This window comes from Azolla caroliniana, unplaced genomic scaffold (genome assembly GCF_043228905.1).
Source record: "Azolla caroliniana isolate FFs.n. ecotype wild unplaced genomic scaffold, voAzoCaro1.0.p SCAF_4, whole genome shotgun sequence".
In the NCBI taxonomy this organism is placed as follows: Eukaryota; Viridiplantae; Streptophyta; class Polypodiopsida; order Salviniales; family Salviniaceae; genus Azolla; species Azolla caroliniana.
This window is the reverse complement of record NW_028230439.1, coordinates 14,800,884-14,822,350: the sequence shown is the minus strand read 5'-3', so window position 1 is coordinate 14,822,350 and position 21,467 is coordinate 14,800,884. Positions and strand designations below refer to the sequence as shown.

The 21,467-nt window shown below is 39.0% G+C and overlaps 1 protein-coding gene across 1 annotated transcript; it reads right to left on the bottom strand.

The window, feature by feature from the left end:
• Positions 1 to 10,531: 10,531 nt before the first annotated feature.
• Positions 10,532 to 12,569, bottom strand: LOC147865121 (uncharacterized). Its single transcript, XM_087317871.1, has one exon. The coding sequence runs from the start codon at positions 11,939 to 11,941 to the stop codon at positions 11,108 to 11,110; it is 834 nt and encodes a 277-aa protein (XP_087173997.1). The 5' UTR covers positions 11,942 to 12,569; the 3' UTR covers positions 10,532 to 11,107.
• Between the last annotated feature and the right edge of the window lie 8,898 nt (positions 12,570 to 21,467).

The window sequence follows — 21,467 nt, the reverse complement described above, 5'->3', positions numbered from 1 at the left end:
GTCGGGAAGAAAGGGAAACTCATGAACGTGTTGCACGTCCCGACAATAACGAAGAACCTGGTGTCAGTCGGTCAGATCGTTGACTACGGAATGCAGGTTTGATTCACGCATCTCGGCTGCTTCATAGAAGAGGAAGGCAAAGTAATCGCGCAAGGGCACCGTGAAGGGAGGATGTTTATCCTCGACACTAATCAAGTCAGCATCGCGTTGTACACGAAAGGACAAAAGGTCGAATCGGATATCGACCTGTGGCACAAGCGGTTCAGCAATGTAAATTTCCCACGGCTTCGTGAGATGCAGACGAAGAACATTGTTTTCGGCTTACCGAAATTTTGGGGCCGTAATGGCCAAGTCTGCGAAGCCTATCAGATGGGAAAACAACACCGACTTCCATTCCCCAATGAGCGTAATCGTAGTCGAAGTCCGCTGGATTTGATCCATTCGAATGTGTGGGGACCGGCACAGAATGTGAGTCTCAATGGAAGCCGTTACTTTGTAACCTTCATCGACGACTTCACTCGGCACACATGGGTATGCATGATCACGAAGAAGAGCGAAGTCTTCATATGTTTCCTGAAGGTGAAGAGCCTTGCGGAAAGTGAAACAGGGCGTAAGATCAAATGCCTACGGTCCAATGGTGGGAAGGAGTACTTCTCCGACCAGTTCACAAGTTATCTACAGAAGGAGGGAATTTGATGCGAATTCTCGTGTAGATACACGCCACAGCAGAACGGCGTGGCCGAGCGGAAGAATCAGACAATCGAAGAAGCGGCCAGGGCAATGCTTAAAGAGAAGCATATGCTGAAATTCTATTGGGCTGAAGCCGTGAGGACAACTGTCTACCTGTAGAATCAGACTTCTACTAATGGAGGAGTCTCGCCACAGGAGCTATATAGGTTATGTCACATAGAGATAGAGGATGAGTACCACTTTACATGCAAGTGTCCAACCTATGCCAAGATAAGGGCAAAATACCAAGACATACTTGGTTCGTCTCCCACCCTCCCCAAACTATTAGATACTCTAGATATAAAGAAATTAGGCAAATACATTCTAGAGCTAAAACAACACAGAGAGAATAAGTTACAAAATGTTGACAATAATGTTGCTAATGATCACGAACATGTAACAAATGAAGTTTTTTAGGAACAGGGGGAGACAACGAATGTCGACACACTTGCACCACTTGGCCTTTCCATTGATGAGGCAGAAAACCAGAGAAGAACCAGACGTCCTCAGGTGCCGGGTTTCAAAGCAACTCGACGTGATGTGGAAGCAATATTGAAAATAAGGGAACGTGACCTACACCGCCTAGAAGCCATGGCTAGGGCACTCTCTACATTGGAACCACGGGTCACACCCACATCAAGACCCTTTGACCCCCCACTTCTTTTCGAGAGGCTTGGGTGGAAATAAAATTAGGCTTAGTGTATAGTCACTTTCGAGTATACTATGTATTGTACACTACTAGAACTCTTTTAGTTTAAGTTGTATTTTTTACTTTATTTTATTTTAGTTATGATGACTGGATAAATACTCTTTTGTTGTAAACCAATTGTCTCATGGGCCAAATTTGGCCTTAGAAGACGTTAATATATCTTTCTTTCTTTCTCTCTCTCTCTCTCTCTCTCTCTCTCTCTCTCTCTCTCTCTCACACACACACACACATACACACACATATCAGTTAATCTTCCGCTTATCAACTAATCACATAATTAGGTACTAATTAATCCTTGCTTAATTACTTACCTAATTCTTAACAGGCATGTTATCTCTTACCAAGAGACTTAGCTTGCATGTGTTTTGTAATGCATTACAAAAACATATATAACTACAATTGGGAACTTTTGAAGTGTTAAATATCAAACTTGGTTCTATGAAGTTCTAAATGGTGTGTATTGTAGTAGGAAATAACCAATGGGATTTCTGGACATTCAATGAAGTTGAGATGCAAAAACGTTTCTGATGGGAGTCCAAATGCTTGCCCAATTTGATCTCTACCTTTCCTTCCACACAAACTGAGAGAAATTAGACTACCTTTTGATTTACTAGGCCATGTATTTCAAGAAACTCTAGTATATAAGCGAGACTTAGATTTTTTCCAACACATATATTACAAATAAGTTAATCATGAGATTAAAATTTTAAAGGTTTGTTCAACTACCTCTTACCGTGAACAATAAACTTGTTATTCAAAATTAATGGTTTTATCAAGCCAACAATGAATATAAGACAAAAATATAGAATAGAAACTTTTTAAATGTCCTCATAGAGGTGCCAAAGACATATCGTGAACTATTAAATAAGTGTAGGGTGTCCTCAAAACCTTCAGCAAAAACAAGATCAAATTCTCTTGTCTTCTTTCTAGGTTCGAAATTAATTTTGAAAAGCAAAGAGAAACCCTAAGAACAACTTTACTTTCTAAGTGGTGTACAAGGAAGTTTCATTTTTGGCATGCAAAATAACAAAGGATTCCACTTCTTGCTATCTTAGCTCCCATTCTCTGAATTTGGGGCCATCTAATAGACTTCTAGAAAATGTTATAGTGGAAATTTAATATACTTTGAAATATCTTAAGATGTGGCCCACCTTTTACATATATTTACATATAGAATATGCTATTCTACATTACATTTTCAAGTACGTAGAAAGTGGTCACTGAGCACCATATGCAATGTAGGGCATTGTCAAGATCACTTAGAAGTTTCCTTTCTTGTTTATGTGTTCCAATCTCCCTTGTGCTATGCCAATACTTGAAATTTGAACAAGGATGAATTTATTGCAATCAGTTCCACTTTCCTATAATAGTTGCTAATGTGGTTGTGGGGCTAAAATTATTCACTGAGCACCATATGCAATGTAGGGCATTGTCAAGATCACTTAGAAGTTTCCTTTCTTGTTTATGTGTTCCAATCTCCCTTGTGCTATGCCAATACTTGAAATTTGAACAAGGATGAATTTATTGCAATCAGTTCCACTTTCCTATAATAGTTGCTAATGTGGTTGTGGGGCTAAAATTATTCACTGAACACCATATGCAATGTAGGGCATTGTCAAGATCACTTAGAAGTTTCCTTTCTTGTTTATGTGTTCCAATCTCCCTTGTGCTATGCCAATACTTGAAATTTGAACAAGGATGAATTTATTGCAATCAGTTCCACTTTCCTATAATAGTTGCTAATGTGGTTGTGGGGCTAAAATTATTCACTGAGCACCATATGCAATGTAGGGCATTGTCAAGATCACTTAGAAGTTTCCTTTCTTGTTTATGTGTTCCAATCTCCCTTGTGCTATGCCAATACTTGAAATTTGAACAAGGATGAATTTATTGCAATCAGTTCCACTTTCCTATAATAGTTGCTAATGTGGTTGTGGGGCTAAAATTATTCACTGAGCACCATATGCAATGTAGGGCATTGTCAAGATCACTTAGAAGTTTCCTTTCTTGTTTATGTGTTCCAATCTCCCTTGTGCTATGCCAATACTTGAAATTTGAACAAGGATGAATTTATTGCAATCAGTTCCACTTTCCTATAATAGTTGCTAATGTGGTTGTGGGGCTAAAATTATTCATATGGATGAAACACAACAAATAGGTATTTTTGAGGACGGAGTCACTTTACATGTGGTATTTCCCATTATCTAGCCACCCAACATTTGCCTAAGATATCTAATATCTCAACATAAGACATTGATGAAAAGTAAAATTCATAGAGAGAGAGAGAGAGGCCAATTGGTGTCGTTCATTTTGTTGAGACCAAAAGGCCATGTGCCATGCATTTTGTAGTGGCATGTTATAGAGAAAGAGTATGAGAGACTACATGCTCACTTGATTTTTGGCAAATAAAATTGAAATATCCCAAATTACATAATATGTGAGCCCCCACCATAGTAAGCCTCCCATGCACCCTTATGATTAAGTTTATTGACAAAACATGGGCATTCAAATTTGACAATGACCTCTCTTGCTCATTAAATAGGTTTTAGGAGCTCTCTTATAAAATAAAATAGTATTCTCTCTTTTTACATGGTCAACAATTTTCCTTTTGAGCATGCACTTGTCCTTATCATTTTGACAAAACATATATCCATATATTTGCATTTGCCGCACACTTCTTTGTTATCACTTATGCATTATAGCTGATCCCTTCCCCTCCTTCGCTTTTGGCAAGGTTTGAACCCTTGACCCTTTTGTTTCAATGCTAAATCTCACCGTCTTAATTTTCTTTTCAGTTTTTCTTCTTGTAAGCATTTCCACTAGAATCCCCAACTATAGTAAAACTTGACTTTTCCATGCTTTTCTCCCCTTGTATACATCATCACATCACAATAGAACACCCAAAACTTTATTTAGATACAAGGTTTGAATCTTTGGATATCAATGAGGGTATCCAAATATTCATGATGACAAATTTAGATCAAGAATATTTTCTTAGCATGTATATGGATATGGATGTAGTTGCATCAACATAATAAACTATCATATACAATGTCAAGATTCATTGTGTCGTAAGGTGATTGGATTAGTGTGAAGACATAGCCCACATTGTTAATCAAGCCTATGCCAAACCCAAGATTATGAAGTTGGTGAGAAAAAGTAGTTCGCATTGATAAAAACAAAATTGTAATATTCGATGAGCACATTGTAAATGATAATCATCCTCGATGTTTCTTTTGGTGTTCGAGCTTCAACTTCGAAGATATTTGAATGAAATTCAATAAAAGGGTATGTCTATCATAGATATGCCCTAAAGATAAAGACTTTATGCAGCTCTTTCGTCTCAATTGATAGGCAAGTCGATGTGTAAGAAATGGTACAAAAATGTTTTGAGTGACCTATCACAACATTTTCCACTCGTGAGAACTACCATCATCAAAAGACATGCACCAGGTCCCACATTCTGTCACCTATAAGCTATAGTTGATGTTGCTTTTGAAGAGAACAACCATGACGGAGAAAGAGGAAGAAGGTCATCTAACAACGAAAGCGCACAAAATGCATTTTCGCAAGACAAGGACTTCCATACGGTAGGATAGCAAAAAATGGAACTCTTGAAGGAGAAGGATTTTGAAGGTGAATAAAATTGCCAAAAACAAATCAAAATGTAATTATTCAAGAAATTCTAGCCACGTGAAGGTAGATTGTTGAAAGAAAAACAATGTCAGTATGTCACCAAAAATTGACAACTCACCAACTATGTAGCCACCTCTAAAAATGACACTTATGGTAATACATTTGTATTGGGTCGTTGAACACACTTTATGTTAGAGAGCATTAGAAGATCTAGGAATATGTAGTTCTTTTCACTCAAGGGAGTTCACTAGAGATATATAGATATCTTTTTAACATCCACGAGAGACCAATTGCAATCTATGAGATGAGGCCTAGCCCATTGTGAAGATGGAACTTCACTTCTCTCAAAATTTCTGACTTTGGTCCTACACCATGAATCAACTTATTCATATGGAGAAGAGAAACAGATTGATAGATTTGAAGGCCATCACAACTAACGTAAAAGCATTGTTTGAAAGCAATATATGATTTAGTGAAATCTGCTCAGAATTAGCGCCATCGACCCCCTCACAAATATAGTACTAAGATAAGCAAACCAATCACCACATGGTTGTCTCAAATGGATCCAAAAGCGGAACACTTCTTTGGGGCATATGTGTTTGAAAGTCTACATTTGACAACATCAAACAAAGATACCTTTGCATTGAATGAAGTAAATATTTCATATATTCAACTCACTCTCTCATCATTACAAGTTGGGTGGTAACTTCAATGATCATCCATGATAAAGCGCTAGGAAATTAGGAAATTCATCTATGATCAATAGGTCTTAGTCGAGGTTGATTGAGTGTGGCATAACACTCTTATAAGGAAGAGTATGTTTTGATTTTTCTGATGTATTGGGTCTTATTGCATAATTGGTGCCACTCTTATAAGGAAGGAAGAGTATGTTTTGATTTTTTTGATGTATTGGGTCCTATTGCATAATTGCTGATTGTCATGAGAAGGAACTTGGTGGTAATCAATGAGATGGTTGATGTGGACAGAATGAAGCAAATGTTTTTGTGGGATAAGGATGAGTGAAGATGGTGTGGGGGTCGAAGCAGATTATCACGAGTAGGTCAGGAAACTTTTTAGACTCAATTTTTGTTATCAATACAGGATGTTGGTGGAAATCGGCGAGATGGCAAGATGGTCGACGAGATCGAGTTGTTGATGTGGACTAAATGAAGAAGATTTATGTTTCTTATTAGGACAAGTGATGATGGTGTGGCGGTAGGGATTGACGCATACTGACATGACGAGAGGATGAGTGATGATGGTGTGGGGGCCGAAGCAGATTATGAGGGGATGAGGAAACAGTCTAGATTCATTTTGTTGTTATTTGTACAAGAACTTGGTGGTAATCAACAAGATGGTTGATTCAGACTATATGAAGCTTTTTTATTTTTTATTTTTTTTGTGTGTGATAAGGATGAGTGAAGATGGTCTGGGGGTCAAATCATATTTTCTAGAGGTGATGAGGATACTATATCATTTTGTTGTTATAGGTACATGACTGTGGTGATAACTGCCGACATGGTTGATGTGAGAACATGAAAGTTGTGATGAAGCGGACTGGTGATGGTATAGAAGTCTCATACAAATATATTCTCGTTCATGACAATGCACGAATTCTTGTGCCAGACTAGAAATTGACATCAATTAAGGATATACTGCCAGTTTTACAAAAGATTTCACAATTCAAATCTCCTCTTGTTATTATGGCTGAAGGATTATTCTCCTTTTGTGATAAAGCGGACTGTTGATGGTAAGAAGGTCTCATACAAGTATATTCTCGATTATGACAATACATGAATTCTTGCGGACCAGAAATTTCTATCAATTAAGGATATTCTGCCAGTTTGTAAAGATTTCACAATTCAATTCCCCTCTTGTTATTATGGTTGTGGAGATGAAGGAATTCCAAGCGGCATGTGTATCATAGGAGGTTTGTTGTCTACAAATGTAGTAGTTGTACTAGGTGTTGAAGTACAGAAATTTCCCAACCATGTTGTACGTGATAAAGTAGTGTCTGACATTCATTGACTTTAAGCGGCATTAAAGGGGTTGTGTTGAAGAATGTCCGAATGAAGCAGCCTCAAAAAGGGGGTTTTGTTACATGTTCATTATATATAGGATGAACAATGGAATTCTTTTTAATTTTTCACTCTACTTCTTTGGGATTTGTTATAGGTAATTATGGCTAGAGCCATTGTAATGTTTTCAGCTTAATGATTTCGTCATGTATACAAAACTTCTAGTAATGAAGATGAAAAGTTTTTTGAAAAAAAATAAAATTGGTGCCACCAATATGCTTTCTTGTTTAATGGCCAAAGTGGAGAGAACTTACATGCTTGTAGTTTGTCAAGTGTATTAACTTTGGCAAATTGAGTTAGTCACTTATGCGAGTTCTTTATCCCTTCTTGGGTGGTTGAAGCACTTGTAGACTCACACTTCACATGACATTTATCATTACACTTTGAGGGCATCATGCTTGTATACTATTGTAGTAATATAATTTGAATTTTGAAGAATGGGGGGAACATGGGTCATGCACATGTAATAAAGAGAGTGTTGTGCATAACTTTAGAACTAGATAGGGAAGAGGTGCACCGTGCAACATTGACATTGGGAAAGTTGAGTCCTCATTCAAGAACAAAATCTAGGCAAGTGAAGTTCTTAAGTTTTTTGGTTAATTTGAAGCAGAGCCTGTTCTTGAAGCGTTTTGGTTAATTTGAAGAATATTATTACTAGGTTGCATGGGTGTTTGGAGTTTGAACACGTAATGGTAATGGGCCATCTTGAACACAATGTACATGCACAAGGACAGGCTGAGGCAAGTGAAAAGGCTCTTTGCCACGACAGATATTCTTTTGGAAAGTTATCATGCTGAATGTGAATAAACTAAAGAGTGTGGGAAGATGGGCACTTTGGGCACATCACTCTTGTTAAAATGGGAATGTAGTAATAGTATGTATTAGTATTGATCTGGATTCATGATTTTGAAAGAGTACACAACTAGAGGTGACTCGGTGAGACAGTTTTTGTGAAGACCATTTCAAAATTCAAAGCTTCGTTCGGACTTCAAACTCTCTCTCTCTCTCACACACACACACACACACCCGCAGACACACTCTCTCTCCCCCAAAACTTTTACTTGTTTTTCTTTGAATATTTATTAGGCATTCATTCCATTAATGGTGTTCAACTTTGGTTTCAGTCAAACCACTTGTTTTTTGGGAGTAAATCAATAGTAATGACAATAATCTTTGCGGGGGATAATCCATCTTAATTGGTGAGTGATGTGTGAGTTATTTTTGGCAAAGGCTTGGATGGATACATTCAACTCCCTGGAGTAACAAACTCATTAATATTATTAGCATAGAGAAGGAAGGCTCTCTCTCTCTCTCTCTCTCTCTCTCTCTCTTACAATGTTTTGTCTCTTTTTGTATGGAAAGAAGAAAACAACGACGTCTTTGAAGCGGCTGATGTGGCCTTTGAGACCGAAACACATAAATATATATATATATATATATATATATATATATGCATATGTAATGAATGTATCATACAGCTTGTTTGAGGAATAGATTAACATGGAGCATGAGAAAGAGGGAGGGACAGACGTTAAAGTTTGAGACCTCGAAAAATGGGTTTATTTGCTAAGAAGATTCGCACTCAATAGACCAAAACTGAAGCTTTCTCACACAACACACAAAAATCCAATGCCATCATCGATCCTGCTCCGGAAATGAAATCAATGCATCTCAAAATTGGCAATAATTAGTTAGAAACAACAACATCGACTCCCAAAACTCAAAACCAATCAATACAAAGACTTTGTTTTCTCTACATAAAATGGCTTGCAGAAAGAAAAGGCATTAAATAAATATAATAACATCCATTAAATGCTTTTTTGATTTTGGGGGGGGCTCTCTGATGATTGATCCGCCTTCCCATCTCATCTAATCTATCTACTACATATACATATATGTATACATATTTACCAATGAATTTAAAAGAAATCAAAATTCTTTCTCTAGGCATTGGGATGTGTGTGTGAGTGAAGAGTTGAGGCACGATCCAACAACATGCATCCCTTTTTATTAATTAATATACTTCAATCAGTTAAACACACTACACTCCCTTCTTTCCAACTCATCCATCCGACATGAATCATTGCGCATTGCATTGTGCTGCTTAAAATGTTACCAAATTACACACACACACAAACACACACAAATAAATCAAGTGTTACCACCAAGCACCCGAAAAAAGAAAGACACATGTGCCCCATCATTACAAACCTTAGGAGTAAATCATAATCTACAGAGAAAGGTTCGGCACTGAATGACCAAAACTTGTTGTAGCCCTACATACATATGGTTCTCAACTCTTGGGGTTGGGGGGGGAGGGGGGGGTCCTAAGCCTTACTAACATTTGTTGTACGTACTACGTAACATGACAAGCTCAAGCTTGTTCTACTACAACAACCTCGTGTGGGTCCGCCCTCCTAGCTTGTTGTCCAGCTCAAGCCTCCAAGCCGAGCTATGTGTAAAAGGTGAGAGGAAAGGTGGATGGAACAAGCCTAGCTAGCTACATGCTCAAATGAATGACTCCAAGTTTTGAAATTTTGATATTGTTCAAATCTTGTATCAATATCAAGATCATAAGAAGTTGTTAAAAGGCATTTATTTCCCAAGTCAAGATTGGAGTGACAGAAAGACAAAGAGAGAGAGAGAAAGAAAGAAAGATATATTAACATATTCTAAGACCAAAATTGGCCCATGAGACAATTGGTTTACAACAAAAATGGGGTATTTTACCTATTCATTGAAAGTAAAAATACCAACTCTGGCTTGGTATCCATCTGAGAGGTTCAAGAAAAATAAATATGTTTTGAGAGGAGCTTATGATCGACAGAGCATATCTACTCCTCCCTACTTAGGCATTAATTGTTAATCATTACTATTACGATTTCTCCACATACATACATACTGATACATACATGATACAAAGCGCGAGATTAATTAGTTGGAAGACCAGCATTACCTCCCCGTGTATCGTTTCCATTTAAGGCATATAGGGAGCGTAGTGTAGCGTGTTTGGGAGAGATACATTCAATGATGCGCGAGTGTTGTTGTCATTACAAGGAACGCATGGCATTGTGGCAAAACATCTTTACTTAACTTTCTGATACAGCATGATAAGTCATCATGATGATGCTGATGCTGATGCTGATGCTGAGATGCTAATGGCTGATACATTTTTTGACTTGAGTATTGTGCATAAATGTGAAAAGGAGGACGGACCACTTTGATGGATATGGCCGCATTTGAGCTCAATATGAATTGAAAAAAACAGAGTGCATATTCGAGTAAATTATGTGCAGTATACCTACCTACAGACAAATGACCAACTGGTTTTCCAATGAAGAAGACTAAGAACCTATGGCAACAATAAAAAAAAGGAGGATCAAAAGAAAAGTAGATCATTTTTTCCTTTTTGGTAAAAACAGTTGTTTTGTTTTAATACTGATCATCATCTTCATCATTCATAAGAAGTTAGCTCTTTTCTGATCTTAAACAAACAAAGGGAAAAGGGAAAGTTCTCGCAATAGCTGTTAAAAACATGATTCAGAGAAACCAACCCCCAACGATGATGTTGATCCATTGAAATTCTAGAAATTGAAACTCTCCTGGAGCAGGCTTTGGCGTGACATTGACATACGTCTTCTTTCTTTTGTTCTGGCTTAGAGGGCGATGATATATATATATATTTTTTTTTTGATGGATCCGAACCCCATTGTATACGCTTCAGCACCAAGAGATGGTCATCTTCACATGATGTTGTGGCATTTGATCAATAACATGGCATATCATTTCCGACCTCCTCTGAGAAAGACAGAGACAGAGACAGAGACAGAGAGAGCCTTGTGGTCATGGTGGCCAATGCCAAAAATAATAATCTGCCATGGAGGATGATAGGCATATGATCGATGCATTTAAGGAATGAGACTGTATAAGGATCGGGTTGGGTTAGACATGATAATTAGTTATGGAGAGGGTTGGGACCTGTTGGAACCAATCGTTTATCGACTCCGTAGCGAGGGTCAATATTAGTATTAGTATTAGAGGCGGTATTAGTGTTAGTATTGGTGGTGGTATTGGAAGCAGCAACATCTGAGCTGCAATGACTACTAGGAGGAACACATAATTTGTAGTGTGGGGGGGTACTTAGAGTATCTGATGAATTAATAGCAGCTGCTACTACAAATGAATGTGATGAGCTTGGGCTTGGCCTAGTTGTCATTACATGATCTTCATGCCAACCATCATGATGATGATGCTGATGATGCTGATGCTGATGATGTGATGTTGATGTCATCATCATGCCACCATTGCCCATCATCAGGCGTCTTGGTGCCACCCAATAGCATAGAATTGCTCCTTCATCTGAATCCACCCAATCCTTCAAAGATAATGAAAATGGCTCACGAATATGCCATCCGTTCCCGTTATGATGATGATGATGATCATGAAGAGGCAGAGGCAGAGGCAGAGGCAGAGGAAGAGGAAGAGGAAGAGGAAGAGGAAGAGGAAGAGGAAGAGGAAGATGAAGAGGAGGAGGAGGATTACTAGTATGTTGTTGCTGTTGTGGCCTGATTACTAATAACTCTCCACCATTATATTTAGTATTAGTATTAACGGCCATCATGGCATTCCTGGCAAATACCACGACGTCCTTCTTCCCCATCATAATGTTGCACAAGAGACTGAGAATGAAAAGCTGGGTCAGCCCGAACCTGGGAGAGCCCATGCCATTATTGAATCCCCACAGTTTCCGTCTTGAGCAGAATGCATGATTAACCAACGTTGCTTGCATAATTTGCTCTGTCTCTCTGTCTCTGTCTCTGTGTGTGTATGTGATACTTGTTTTGCAGCACGACGCGAACTCACTTCTACTTTGATGAAGATATTAATAATATAAAAAAAGGCTTAGGCTTCAATTGAAACCTAAAACTAAAAGAGGGAATGGAATGAATATGAGAATGGTTACCAAAGCTATTCGCTTACGGCAGGCATGATTTGGAGTTCTACAAAGAAAGGCCTTCGTAATTAAACGTATCTAAACTTTTACTTCAAACTGGGTAGACCTAAAAGGGAATGAATGGAATGAATATGGCTAAACATTCCAGAATGAATGAATGGTCATCTTAGAGGGCACAGAGGAGATTGGTTCATCGATCATATGAGAAAGATACAAAAGATTAAGCAGAAGGAAAGGACCCCCGGGGGGGGGATGGAGGGAAGAAATTGTTAGAGAAGAAAGAAGCAATCGCCACACAGAAGAGAGAGGGAGACAGAGACGAACAGAAGAACAGTGAAAGAGAGAGAGAAAGGGAGAAGTCCTTGAAAGTAGGCATGTGATTTGGGGAAAAGCTTTCCTTTTCCTTGAAATCAGTCGCACTGCTCTCTCTCTCTCTCTCTTCTTTTCCTTATGAGAGAGAGAAAGAAAGAAAGAAATATTAAAGTCTTTTTAAGGCCAAAATTGGCCCATGAGACAATTGGTTTACAACAAAAATGCGGTATTTACCCATTGAGAGAGAGAGAGAGAGAGAGAGAGAGAAAAGGAGAGCGGCTAGCTCTCTCTTATATAACTAGTAGTACTAATATACATATGTACTACTAATACCTTGCTACTAAGCTTGATTGCTGCTTCTAGAATCTAGATGGATAGAGAGAGAGAGAGAGAGAAAGAAAGATATATTAACGTCTTCTAAAGAGAGAGAGAGAGAGAGAGAGAGTCACATTAACCCCATAGGGTGCCGATGCGGAAGTCACAAATGAAATGAAATGAGCAACATTTTAGTAGACCCTAAAATTAAATATACGAAAAAAAAAGATGCGGAAGTCTCCGTCAGACCGACCAACCAATCTCTCTTGTCTCAATTCTACTATTGTATGTTTGAGTGAGTCATGTAGACCTAGACCGAAAGACTTTGATGCGTCATAATTATGCCTCTTATTATGGAGTCCACTCTCTTGGTGTTTGCTCTGACTACTTTTTAGTGGCTCCTTGCTTTGACTTCTTCACTTGTCTTCAAAGTGAGCCCTTTAGGTGAGCTCATTTGCCTTTCATGTACTCTCTATATGGTCTTTAGTGGTATGTGGAAGAGGCCAAGAGAAATATTTTGTTTTGATGGATGTGTATATGAGAGTTGCCAGGTTTTTCAATATGATTGATTTGTGCCAAACAATGTTCGCCCTCGCCTCGTCCAATCCTCTCTCAAAACTTATCCTTTTAGACCTCGCATATCATAGTATAGTCTACACTTGCAAGTGTAAATGTTCCTCTGACTCCATGTCCCTCTCACATGGTTCGTATAACATGTTACTATAACTTTCTCTCATCTACAGCTCTTTGTCTTGAGTTAATGTGGAGAGATACATTTTTTTTCAATGCCCACATGTAGTCCATGCATAAGATGTGTATCTAGTGCATATGATAATGTGCCATGCTTGCATCATGAGAGGGAGTTTTGGGTGTTAATTAGTTCGCCTCCCTCTCAACATTTAGTAGATGTATGTCAACTTTTATCACTTGATCCACTTCACACCATTTCAACTCTATATTAAGGCAATCCAGAATTGTTGTCGAGGGGAGCTTTTAATTTGTCTATAAGCAAACCATGCAAGCCTTCCTTCGAGGTATAATGAAAAATGAAATGAAGCGCTAATTTTTTATGTTCTTGTGTCAATGAATTGACGATTAATTTGGTTGTATATTGGTCATTCTAAGAAGTTTCAACAAACATTAATAGCTTACCCATTGATTTGATATGAATTAGCTCAAACAAAAATAAATGGTGATCATTGGGTGAATTTTTAGATTCAAATGGGTTTTGTGTAAAATACCCATAATTATAGCTACATCCCAGGCAATTTTTAAACCTTGAAAGTAGTAAGTAGTATGCATAAGCAAACAAAAAAAAAGCTCATGTTCCTCGGGAGATGGAGGGGGACCTAAGATGTTCCAACGTGAAGAAGAAGAAAAGACTTTGGTAACAAATACACGGATGCACGAGCATAACACACACACACACACACACACACACATATCCATTTCTTTATATTTTTCTTGTATATCTATATTTGCTCGTTACTTTTATATTTTCTAGGCTAGATACATAAAATACACGTTTCTTCGTTTCAACAAGACATTCAAGCAAAGGAGTCGTAGATCTTATTTGGCCTTTCAAGATGTCCTTTTATTTGTTTTCTTTGAAATATGACATTTTGAAAGTTTCGGTATGTGGATTCATTGATTTTTGAAAGGAATACAGAAAACCAAGATTGCTTTCCTCCTCACTTTGCAATGTGACTAGTTTCTAGCTACAACTTCTCTTCATATGGTTGAGTATAGCCACTTTTATATTATGCCCCCTTCTCACTTTTTAGTAGAAAAAGTGCTACTTCTACTTTAAAACATGGTGAACATTCCGAATAATGATTTTACTTATTTTCTCGATCGAACCTAGCGATTACATTCCTTGTCCTTATTATTGCTTTTATGTTTATTTTTATGGACAAGGTGGGACATCATCTTCACTATTTGGTGAGTATGGGAATTGGTGGATGAGAGCTTCTTGCTAAAAGACAAGAGATAGAGCTTAGCTTGAAAGTTCATATCTCCCTTATCCGGAGTCAGATGCAGATGAGATCTGAGTCGTTTTGGGAGTTTTGGTGCTTTTGGATATAATGAGAAATGTCAGATTCACTCAAATATGAGCGGAGTGCGGAATTTAGGACTTGTCGACACCAAGTTTGCTCCTCTCATTATTTTTGTTAGACCACTCTACATTTCAACAAACAAAGTAGCATGTCTACCACATTCCTGTTGTCAAGGATGGCTCAATCATCTTTTGTATGGAATAAGAAGAGGAAAGAAATAATAGAAAATCTTGTAGATCTACAAAATGGCTTCAAGATAGTCTAGTAGAGAACTTTGTAGAGGCCAAAAATACATGGGATGGCCCTCTCCCAAGCAAGACATTTACTATCCCATCACATGACTTGTTGAATCATTTAAAAGTTTACATGTCAAATGGTATTATTCTCTTTTTTCCTGGGAAGATGCCTTTTGCAAATGATTTAACTCAATGGATAAATGCAATGTTTTAAGTGTATGTAGTTAGTGGAGTTTATTTGTTGCTAGAGGCTTTTACGAAGTGTTGCTCTCAGAACCAAAGTACAAAACTCAATTACGTGGAGAATCTCCTTTAACATATAGAGATCAAATGGTTCATGCATTATTGTGGTCTTTGACAAAAGACTATCAAGGGCTAATTCGTCACAAATGTCCTGTCTGGGTGGAAGTACTTGACTTTCCGCAAAATTGGAATCACTTGTTAGCAAGAATTTAAGCAGAAGTGGGGAGAGTAGTATGCCCCCCAAAAACTACAAGTACTTATAATAAATTTTGCATTCCTTGGGACACAATGTCTCCAATTCTTCCTCAATCTTCATGCCCTTTACCATATCAGACCACGTTTGGGTCTTGGCCTTCCGGTCGGCTTTGTCCTTCTTGACTCTGCCGCCGTCACCGTTTATTCCAACTTTATCGGATGTGTCAACTTCTTCAGTCGACTCAGCTTCCTTTTTCTTCTTCTCGTCTCTCCCTTCCTCTTCGGCTCTTTGTCCGGTGCCATCACCTGTTTTCCCAGTTTCTGTTTTGGTTCTCTCCCTATCAGTCCCAGTTTTTTTCGTTTTGGTTCTCCCCCTCAAGTGCGGCATGTCGAGATGCTAAAGTCCAAGCATCTCCGAAAAATGTTGCAACTTGTCTAGGCCGAGAGGTTTGGTGAAGATGTCGGCAACCTACCGATCTGTCTGGACATACTAGAGTTCTACTTCACCGATGAGGACCCGCTCACACATAAAGTGATAATGCACGTCTATGTGCTTTGTCTGAGCATGGGACATAGGGTTCTTGGCTAGCTACATGCTTCTCATGTTGTCATAGTAGATCGGGATCTGTGTCGGGACTTTGTTCCAGAGGTCTTGCAACAACCGTTGAAGCCAGATGGCTTCACAGGTGGCAACGGTAGTGACCCGATACTCAACCTTAGTGCTTGAAAGAGCCATAGTCAGCTGCTTTTTGCTGCTCCACGCAACAATCGTGTTACCTAGAGAGAACATGAATTCGGAAGTGGATCGTCGATCCGACGCCTCTCCAGCCTAGTCGTCATTTGTATAGCCGACTAGCTTCTCAATTATACCACGTCGGTATAACAGTCCCCGAACCTTAGTGCCGCTAACATACCTCAATATTCGGTGCACACACTGAAGGTGCTCCAAAGTCAGCTTCTACGTGAACTGACTTATCGCTCTGACCGGATAGCTAATGTCAGGTCGGGTGATCGTCAAATAAATAAGGCTTCCAACAATTTGTCGGAATCGTTTCTCATCGCAGGCTGCTCCGGAGTCGGGACGAAGCTTTAACTTCCGGTCTAGGGGTGTGGAGACTGATCGGCAATCAGTCATGCCGAACTTGTACAACATATTCAACACATAGTGTTTGTTGGCTAGTTAAGGGCGAGTCGGAGATATATATATTTAGAAATAAATAGAATTAGTATTCGGAGGGATGGATCCGGTATAGTTGCACCGATCCGGATCCGAACCGATTCGTAGCCAGTTGCCGATAGGGCACCGTTTTGTAATGACACCGGATTCCTATAAAAGGATTCGAACCAATGTGATGTTTACGGAAGTAATAGAAGCTTACATATATCAATTAATTAATGCTCGCGTCTTGTATACTTGCCATCTGCGGTTAATATTAAGATCTTACGCGTGTTAATTACGGAAGCATCCTAACCTTACCACCCTTTGGAGAAGTGTTCCAGAAGAGGACACCTTGTGTTGTGGCTAGTCCGGCCAAGGATCAACACTATTTTGGCGACCACGATTCTTGCAGTGAGCAGAGAAAACCGGGGGATGGATGTCTTGACCGACTAACGACCAAGTCACCGAACGAGGAAGAAGACTAGCCGAAAGACAGCAAAGGCGGGAAGCCTTCCAACAAGCACCCGAGGAGATCCGACAGGATCAGTCTTTTCCTAGAGTGTTTCGGAGGGTCGCGGAAGAAGCACTTCAGTTCCAAAAACAACAACTTTCCGACGAGGGCAGTAGCCTGATGAGTCTGCAAGAGGAAGAATCGCGAATGCGGACACTTGCCGAAGGCAACGGAGACTCAGAGGCATTCTCGGCCTTAGAGTTGGAATCGGATAGTGAACAGAGCGTTCAGTCGAATTACAAAAGCAGCCACGATACTCTAGATGATCCGGAGGACGACGAAGCGGACGACTCATCGACACCAGAACCAACGGAGGAATTACCCTTGGTACCCGGAGAGCGGCAATCTCCAAACAAGACCAAATGCACACCAACACCAGCCGCGGAGAAAGCGGAAAATCGCGCGCCAACACCACCCGTAGAGCAAGAACTAGACCACACATCTCCGATACAACCTTCCGAAGACTACCATGCCGTACCCGTATCCGAAGTACCGTGATGACCCTGACGCGGAGGCGCACGTCTATTCGTTCCTACAAACATGGGAAGCGAATCATGTGTCCCAAAGGCTGACCGAACCGGAAGCCGAACGGTAAAAAATTGCCGAATTCGGCATGAAATTAGAGGGACTGGTAGCCTGCTGGCACACAAAGCACCTACTCGGGAGCTTTGCCACATTTGAGGCCTTGAAAACAAAATTCCTCTGACTATTCCATAGGCAAGTGGAATAGCGCGAACTAGTCGGTCAGTTTTACACAACCCACCAAGAGGAGCAGGATACAATGCCCCAATTTATCATCCGATTTCAAACACTACACAACCAGTTGACAAGGGCACCTCCGGAGGAGGAGGCGAAACCGGTGTTTTTGGCCGCTCTACGGGAACCCCTCCGAATGATGTGCGTGGTACTGGATTTCCAGGCTAGCATAATGGATCAAGTCATCGATCGGGTGCTAGAAATGGATAAACATTGCTTCCTGATGACGATGGGAGCCCTGCATAGGGCCCTTCCAAATAAGGAGGATCTCAGGTTTCGCCAAGCGTTGGAATGCACAACGTGTCTAAACCCGGGCCATTCGACGGTAGACTGCACAATGAGGACGCAATGTATGATATGCCACTCACGGGCACACACAACGGACCGATGCGAGTACAACTTACTCAATCGACAAGCGGCACCGGTGCGGAACATTGAACCACATAGCAGTCACGAACCAGATGACGAACGGTTCCAGAGGGAGGACCGATACCGACCATAACATGGGGATCGGTACCAGGGCAGGAATTTGACGGGTGTCATGCCCGTCAAAGGCCATTTTGCCCGTCAAAAACATACACCTACTAAAAATGTCCGTCAAGTGACATATAAAGTATAAAATTTTCCTTTTCATGTGAAAGGCCCCTTAAAATTATACATGTCAAATGACATGCTAAAATTTTATTTTCTATGTCATTATTCATATATATTATATATATATACCACATATTGTCATATAAAATTTAAATATATGTACTATCATACTATCATCTATGTAGTATCAAGATTCAATTTGACTATATAGTATGAAGTGTGTAATATACTAAATTCTAATCTATATATATATATATATATATATATATTTATAACACGCTTAAAATAATATCATATAAATTGTAATGATGAATCCTCAAATCAATTTAAATTTTAAACAATAACCTTGGTGCTTTATTAAATACTCTAAAAAATACTAGAGTGTAGACTAGTCACTCTAGGTTTGATTTTAAGTTTTCTTAAAGTAAATGTTTTACTAACCTACTTTTTTATACATACTTATTACTTATTACTTAATACTTAATACTTATTACTGTGCTTTATTAAAAAATTAGGGTTAGTAATAACTTTTTAGTATAGGAAAAAGGTGAGTACTTACTACTTACTACTTACTGTTAGGTAACAAGTTATTTTTCAACTTAAAAATGATTGATTTTATGTAGCCTTTTGTGCAGCAGGAATAGAACAAAGAAAGACATCCTTCAACCTTCAACATTTTTTAACTACAGTTTAAAAATGTAAGTTACCATGATCATCTATCATATTATGTTCATTTAGCAAGTTATTATATTGTTTTTGTATTACCTTAATACCTCTAAAAATAAACTAAAAGTATTTCATTTCAATAAGGTTTGATTTTAAGTTTTTTTAAACTAAATGTTTTACTAACCTATTGTTTTATACATACTTATTACGTTTTACTATGCTTTATTAAAAAATTAGGGTTAATAATAACTTATTAGTATAGGAAAAGGTGAGTACTTACTATTAGGTAGCAAGCTATTGTTCCAATTAAAAATTATTGATTCTATGTAGCCTTTTTGTGCAGTGGGAATAGAACAAAAACAGCCTTCAACCTTCAACATTTTTTAACTACATTTTAAAAATGTAAGTTACCATGAATATCTATCATATTATGTTCATTTAACAAGTTATTATACAATATTGTTTTTGTATTACCTTAATACCTAAACAATAACTTCAATGTCTCTATTATAGTGAAATGAAATACTTTTAGTACATTTTTAGATGTCTATTATTTAAATAATTTCAGGGGGAAAACAAAGAACCAAGCACAACAACATTCTATTAAGATTTGTATGATTATCAGTATTCGATTTGTATGATTATTTGTTTGAAGCTTATTGTATCCACTTTGCAAGAATGAATTATGATTATGGATACATATATAGTTTGTACTTTGGCTTAAAAAACATTAACACTTTTTTGGTAAAAAAAAAACATTAACACGATATTTATTTTCTGTATTTCATTATCTTTGCGAGGTAGTTGTGTCTATTTGTGTACCTTCTATAGTAATAAAATGTATAATAATGAAGCATCATATAGAGCTTTTCATTATAAGAAATTTGTATGTCAAATGACATGTTAATTTTTGCACTCTTACGTCATATGACATACATCTTTAAAAAATGCCCGTCAAAAAACTTTAAGACTAACCCGTCAAATTCAGGCCCTGATCGGTACAATGATAGAAGACGCGACGACTATGAGCGCGATCGTGACGACCAACGTAGGGAAGGCTACAACCGTGATCGGTATGAACTGGACTACTCCTCGGATTACAACCGGAGAAGGGATGATAGATGCTATCCAGAACGACAAGGAAACTGGAATTTCCGACGCAACAAAAAACGAGGGTATTTTCGTAGGGAAGCAGCCAAAAGAGTACAATCTAGGAAGCACAAACATCGTTGTGACACCACCGAAGCAATGACAAACGGAGGAAAACCGCCGGATAAACTCCGATGCACAGAACGGGAACATGGACAAGAGGGAGTCAGGCAACAACCGAAAGGCGTATTGCTATTATTGCCGGAAGGATGGGCATTATAGCAACCAATGTCCGGTCAAGGGTAATGAAAAACAAAGTCACTACCCATTCCAAAGGAAAAGCGGCCGAGTGGGAAACTCAGGAGCATATTCGGAAGCAAGCCACCGAATGGATCAAGAAAGCCAATGAACGTAATGTGGCTGAGATACAGGAACAAAACTTACAGTCGAAGTAGCCCGTAAAGAGTACTGACAAGGACCCAACTTGACAGGCATTACAAGAATGCCAGATCGTGTTACCATTGGGGCGCTTGATACAATTAGTCCCCCGATTCACTGAAGGTCTCAAAACAACGTTCACCGCACCACATCAGGAGCCGGCACCGACATTCTTCTCCAATCTAGAGGAAGGATTGACAGTGGTGGACACAACCAGCCTGACCATCACAGTGATTGTTAAAGGCAAAGAGATCACTAGAACCATTATTGACAGTGGTTTAGGGGTGAACGTCATCAGCAAGGGGACATGTGACACCTTGGGAATTCGAGATTGGGAACCGTGTCCATTTTGGCTAAGAATGGCGGATACAAGTTCGGTTCGACCAACCAGACTCATCTGGGACTTGGACATCACAATCGGAGGATACGCATTCTGGATATCGGCAGTAGTATTACAACTTAATGTGCAAAGGGCCTATCCCCTGTTGCTAGGAAGACCATGGCTGTGGATTGCGCATATAAAACAAAACTGGCAAAAGAATGTAATCACCTTTCGACGAGGAAAGACCAAAGTATGCATACCGACACAACCACGAGTAGGAACCAATAAGGAAGTAACCCCCCTATATGCGGAGAGCATCAACATGCTGGACGGGTTAGCTGATGAAGAAGTCGACCGTTACTTGGAAGAGCACCCGAAGATTGTGCCATTATTTGAGGTAGACATAACCGAAGCCGTCATACCATATGTGACGAACCCGGGAAAGGAATCGGATGAACCGGAGCAAGA

Coding starts and splice junctions, on each gene's coding strand:
- LOC147865121 (XM_087317871.1), bottom strand. CDS start 11,941: ATGCAAGCAACGTTGGTTAATCATGCATTCTGCTCAAGACGGAAACTG.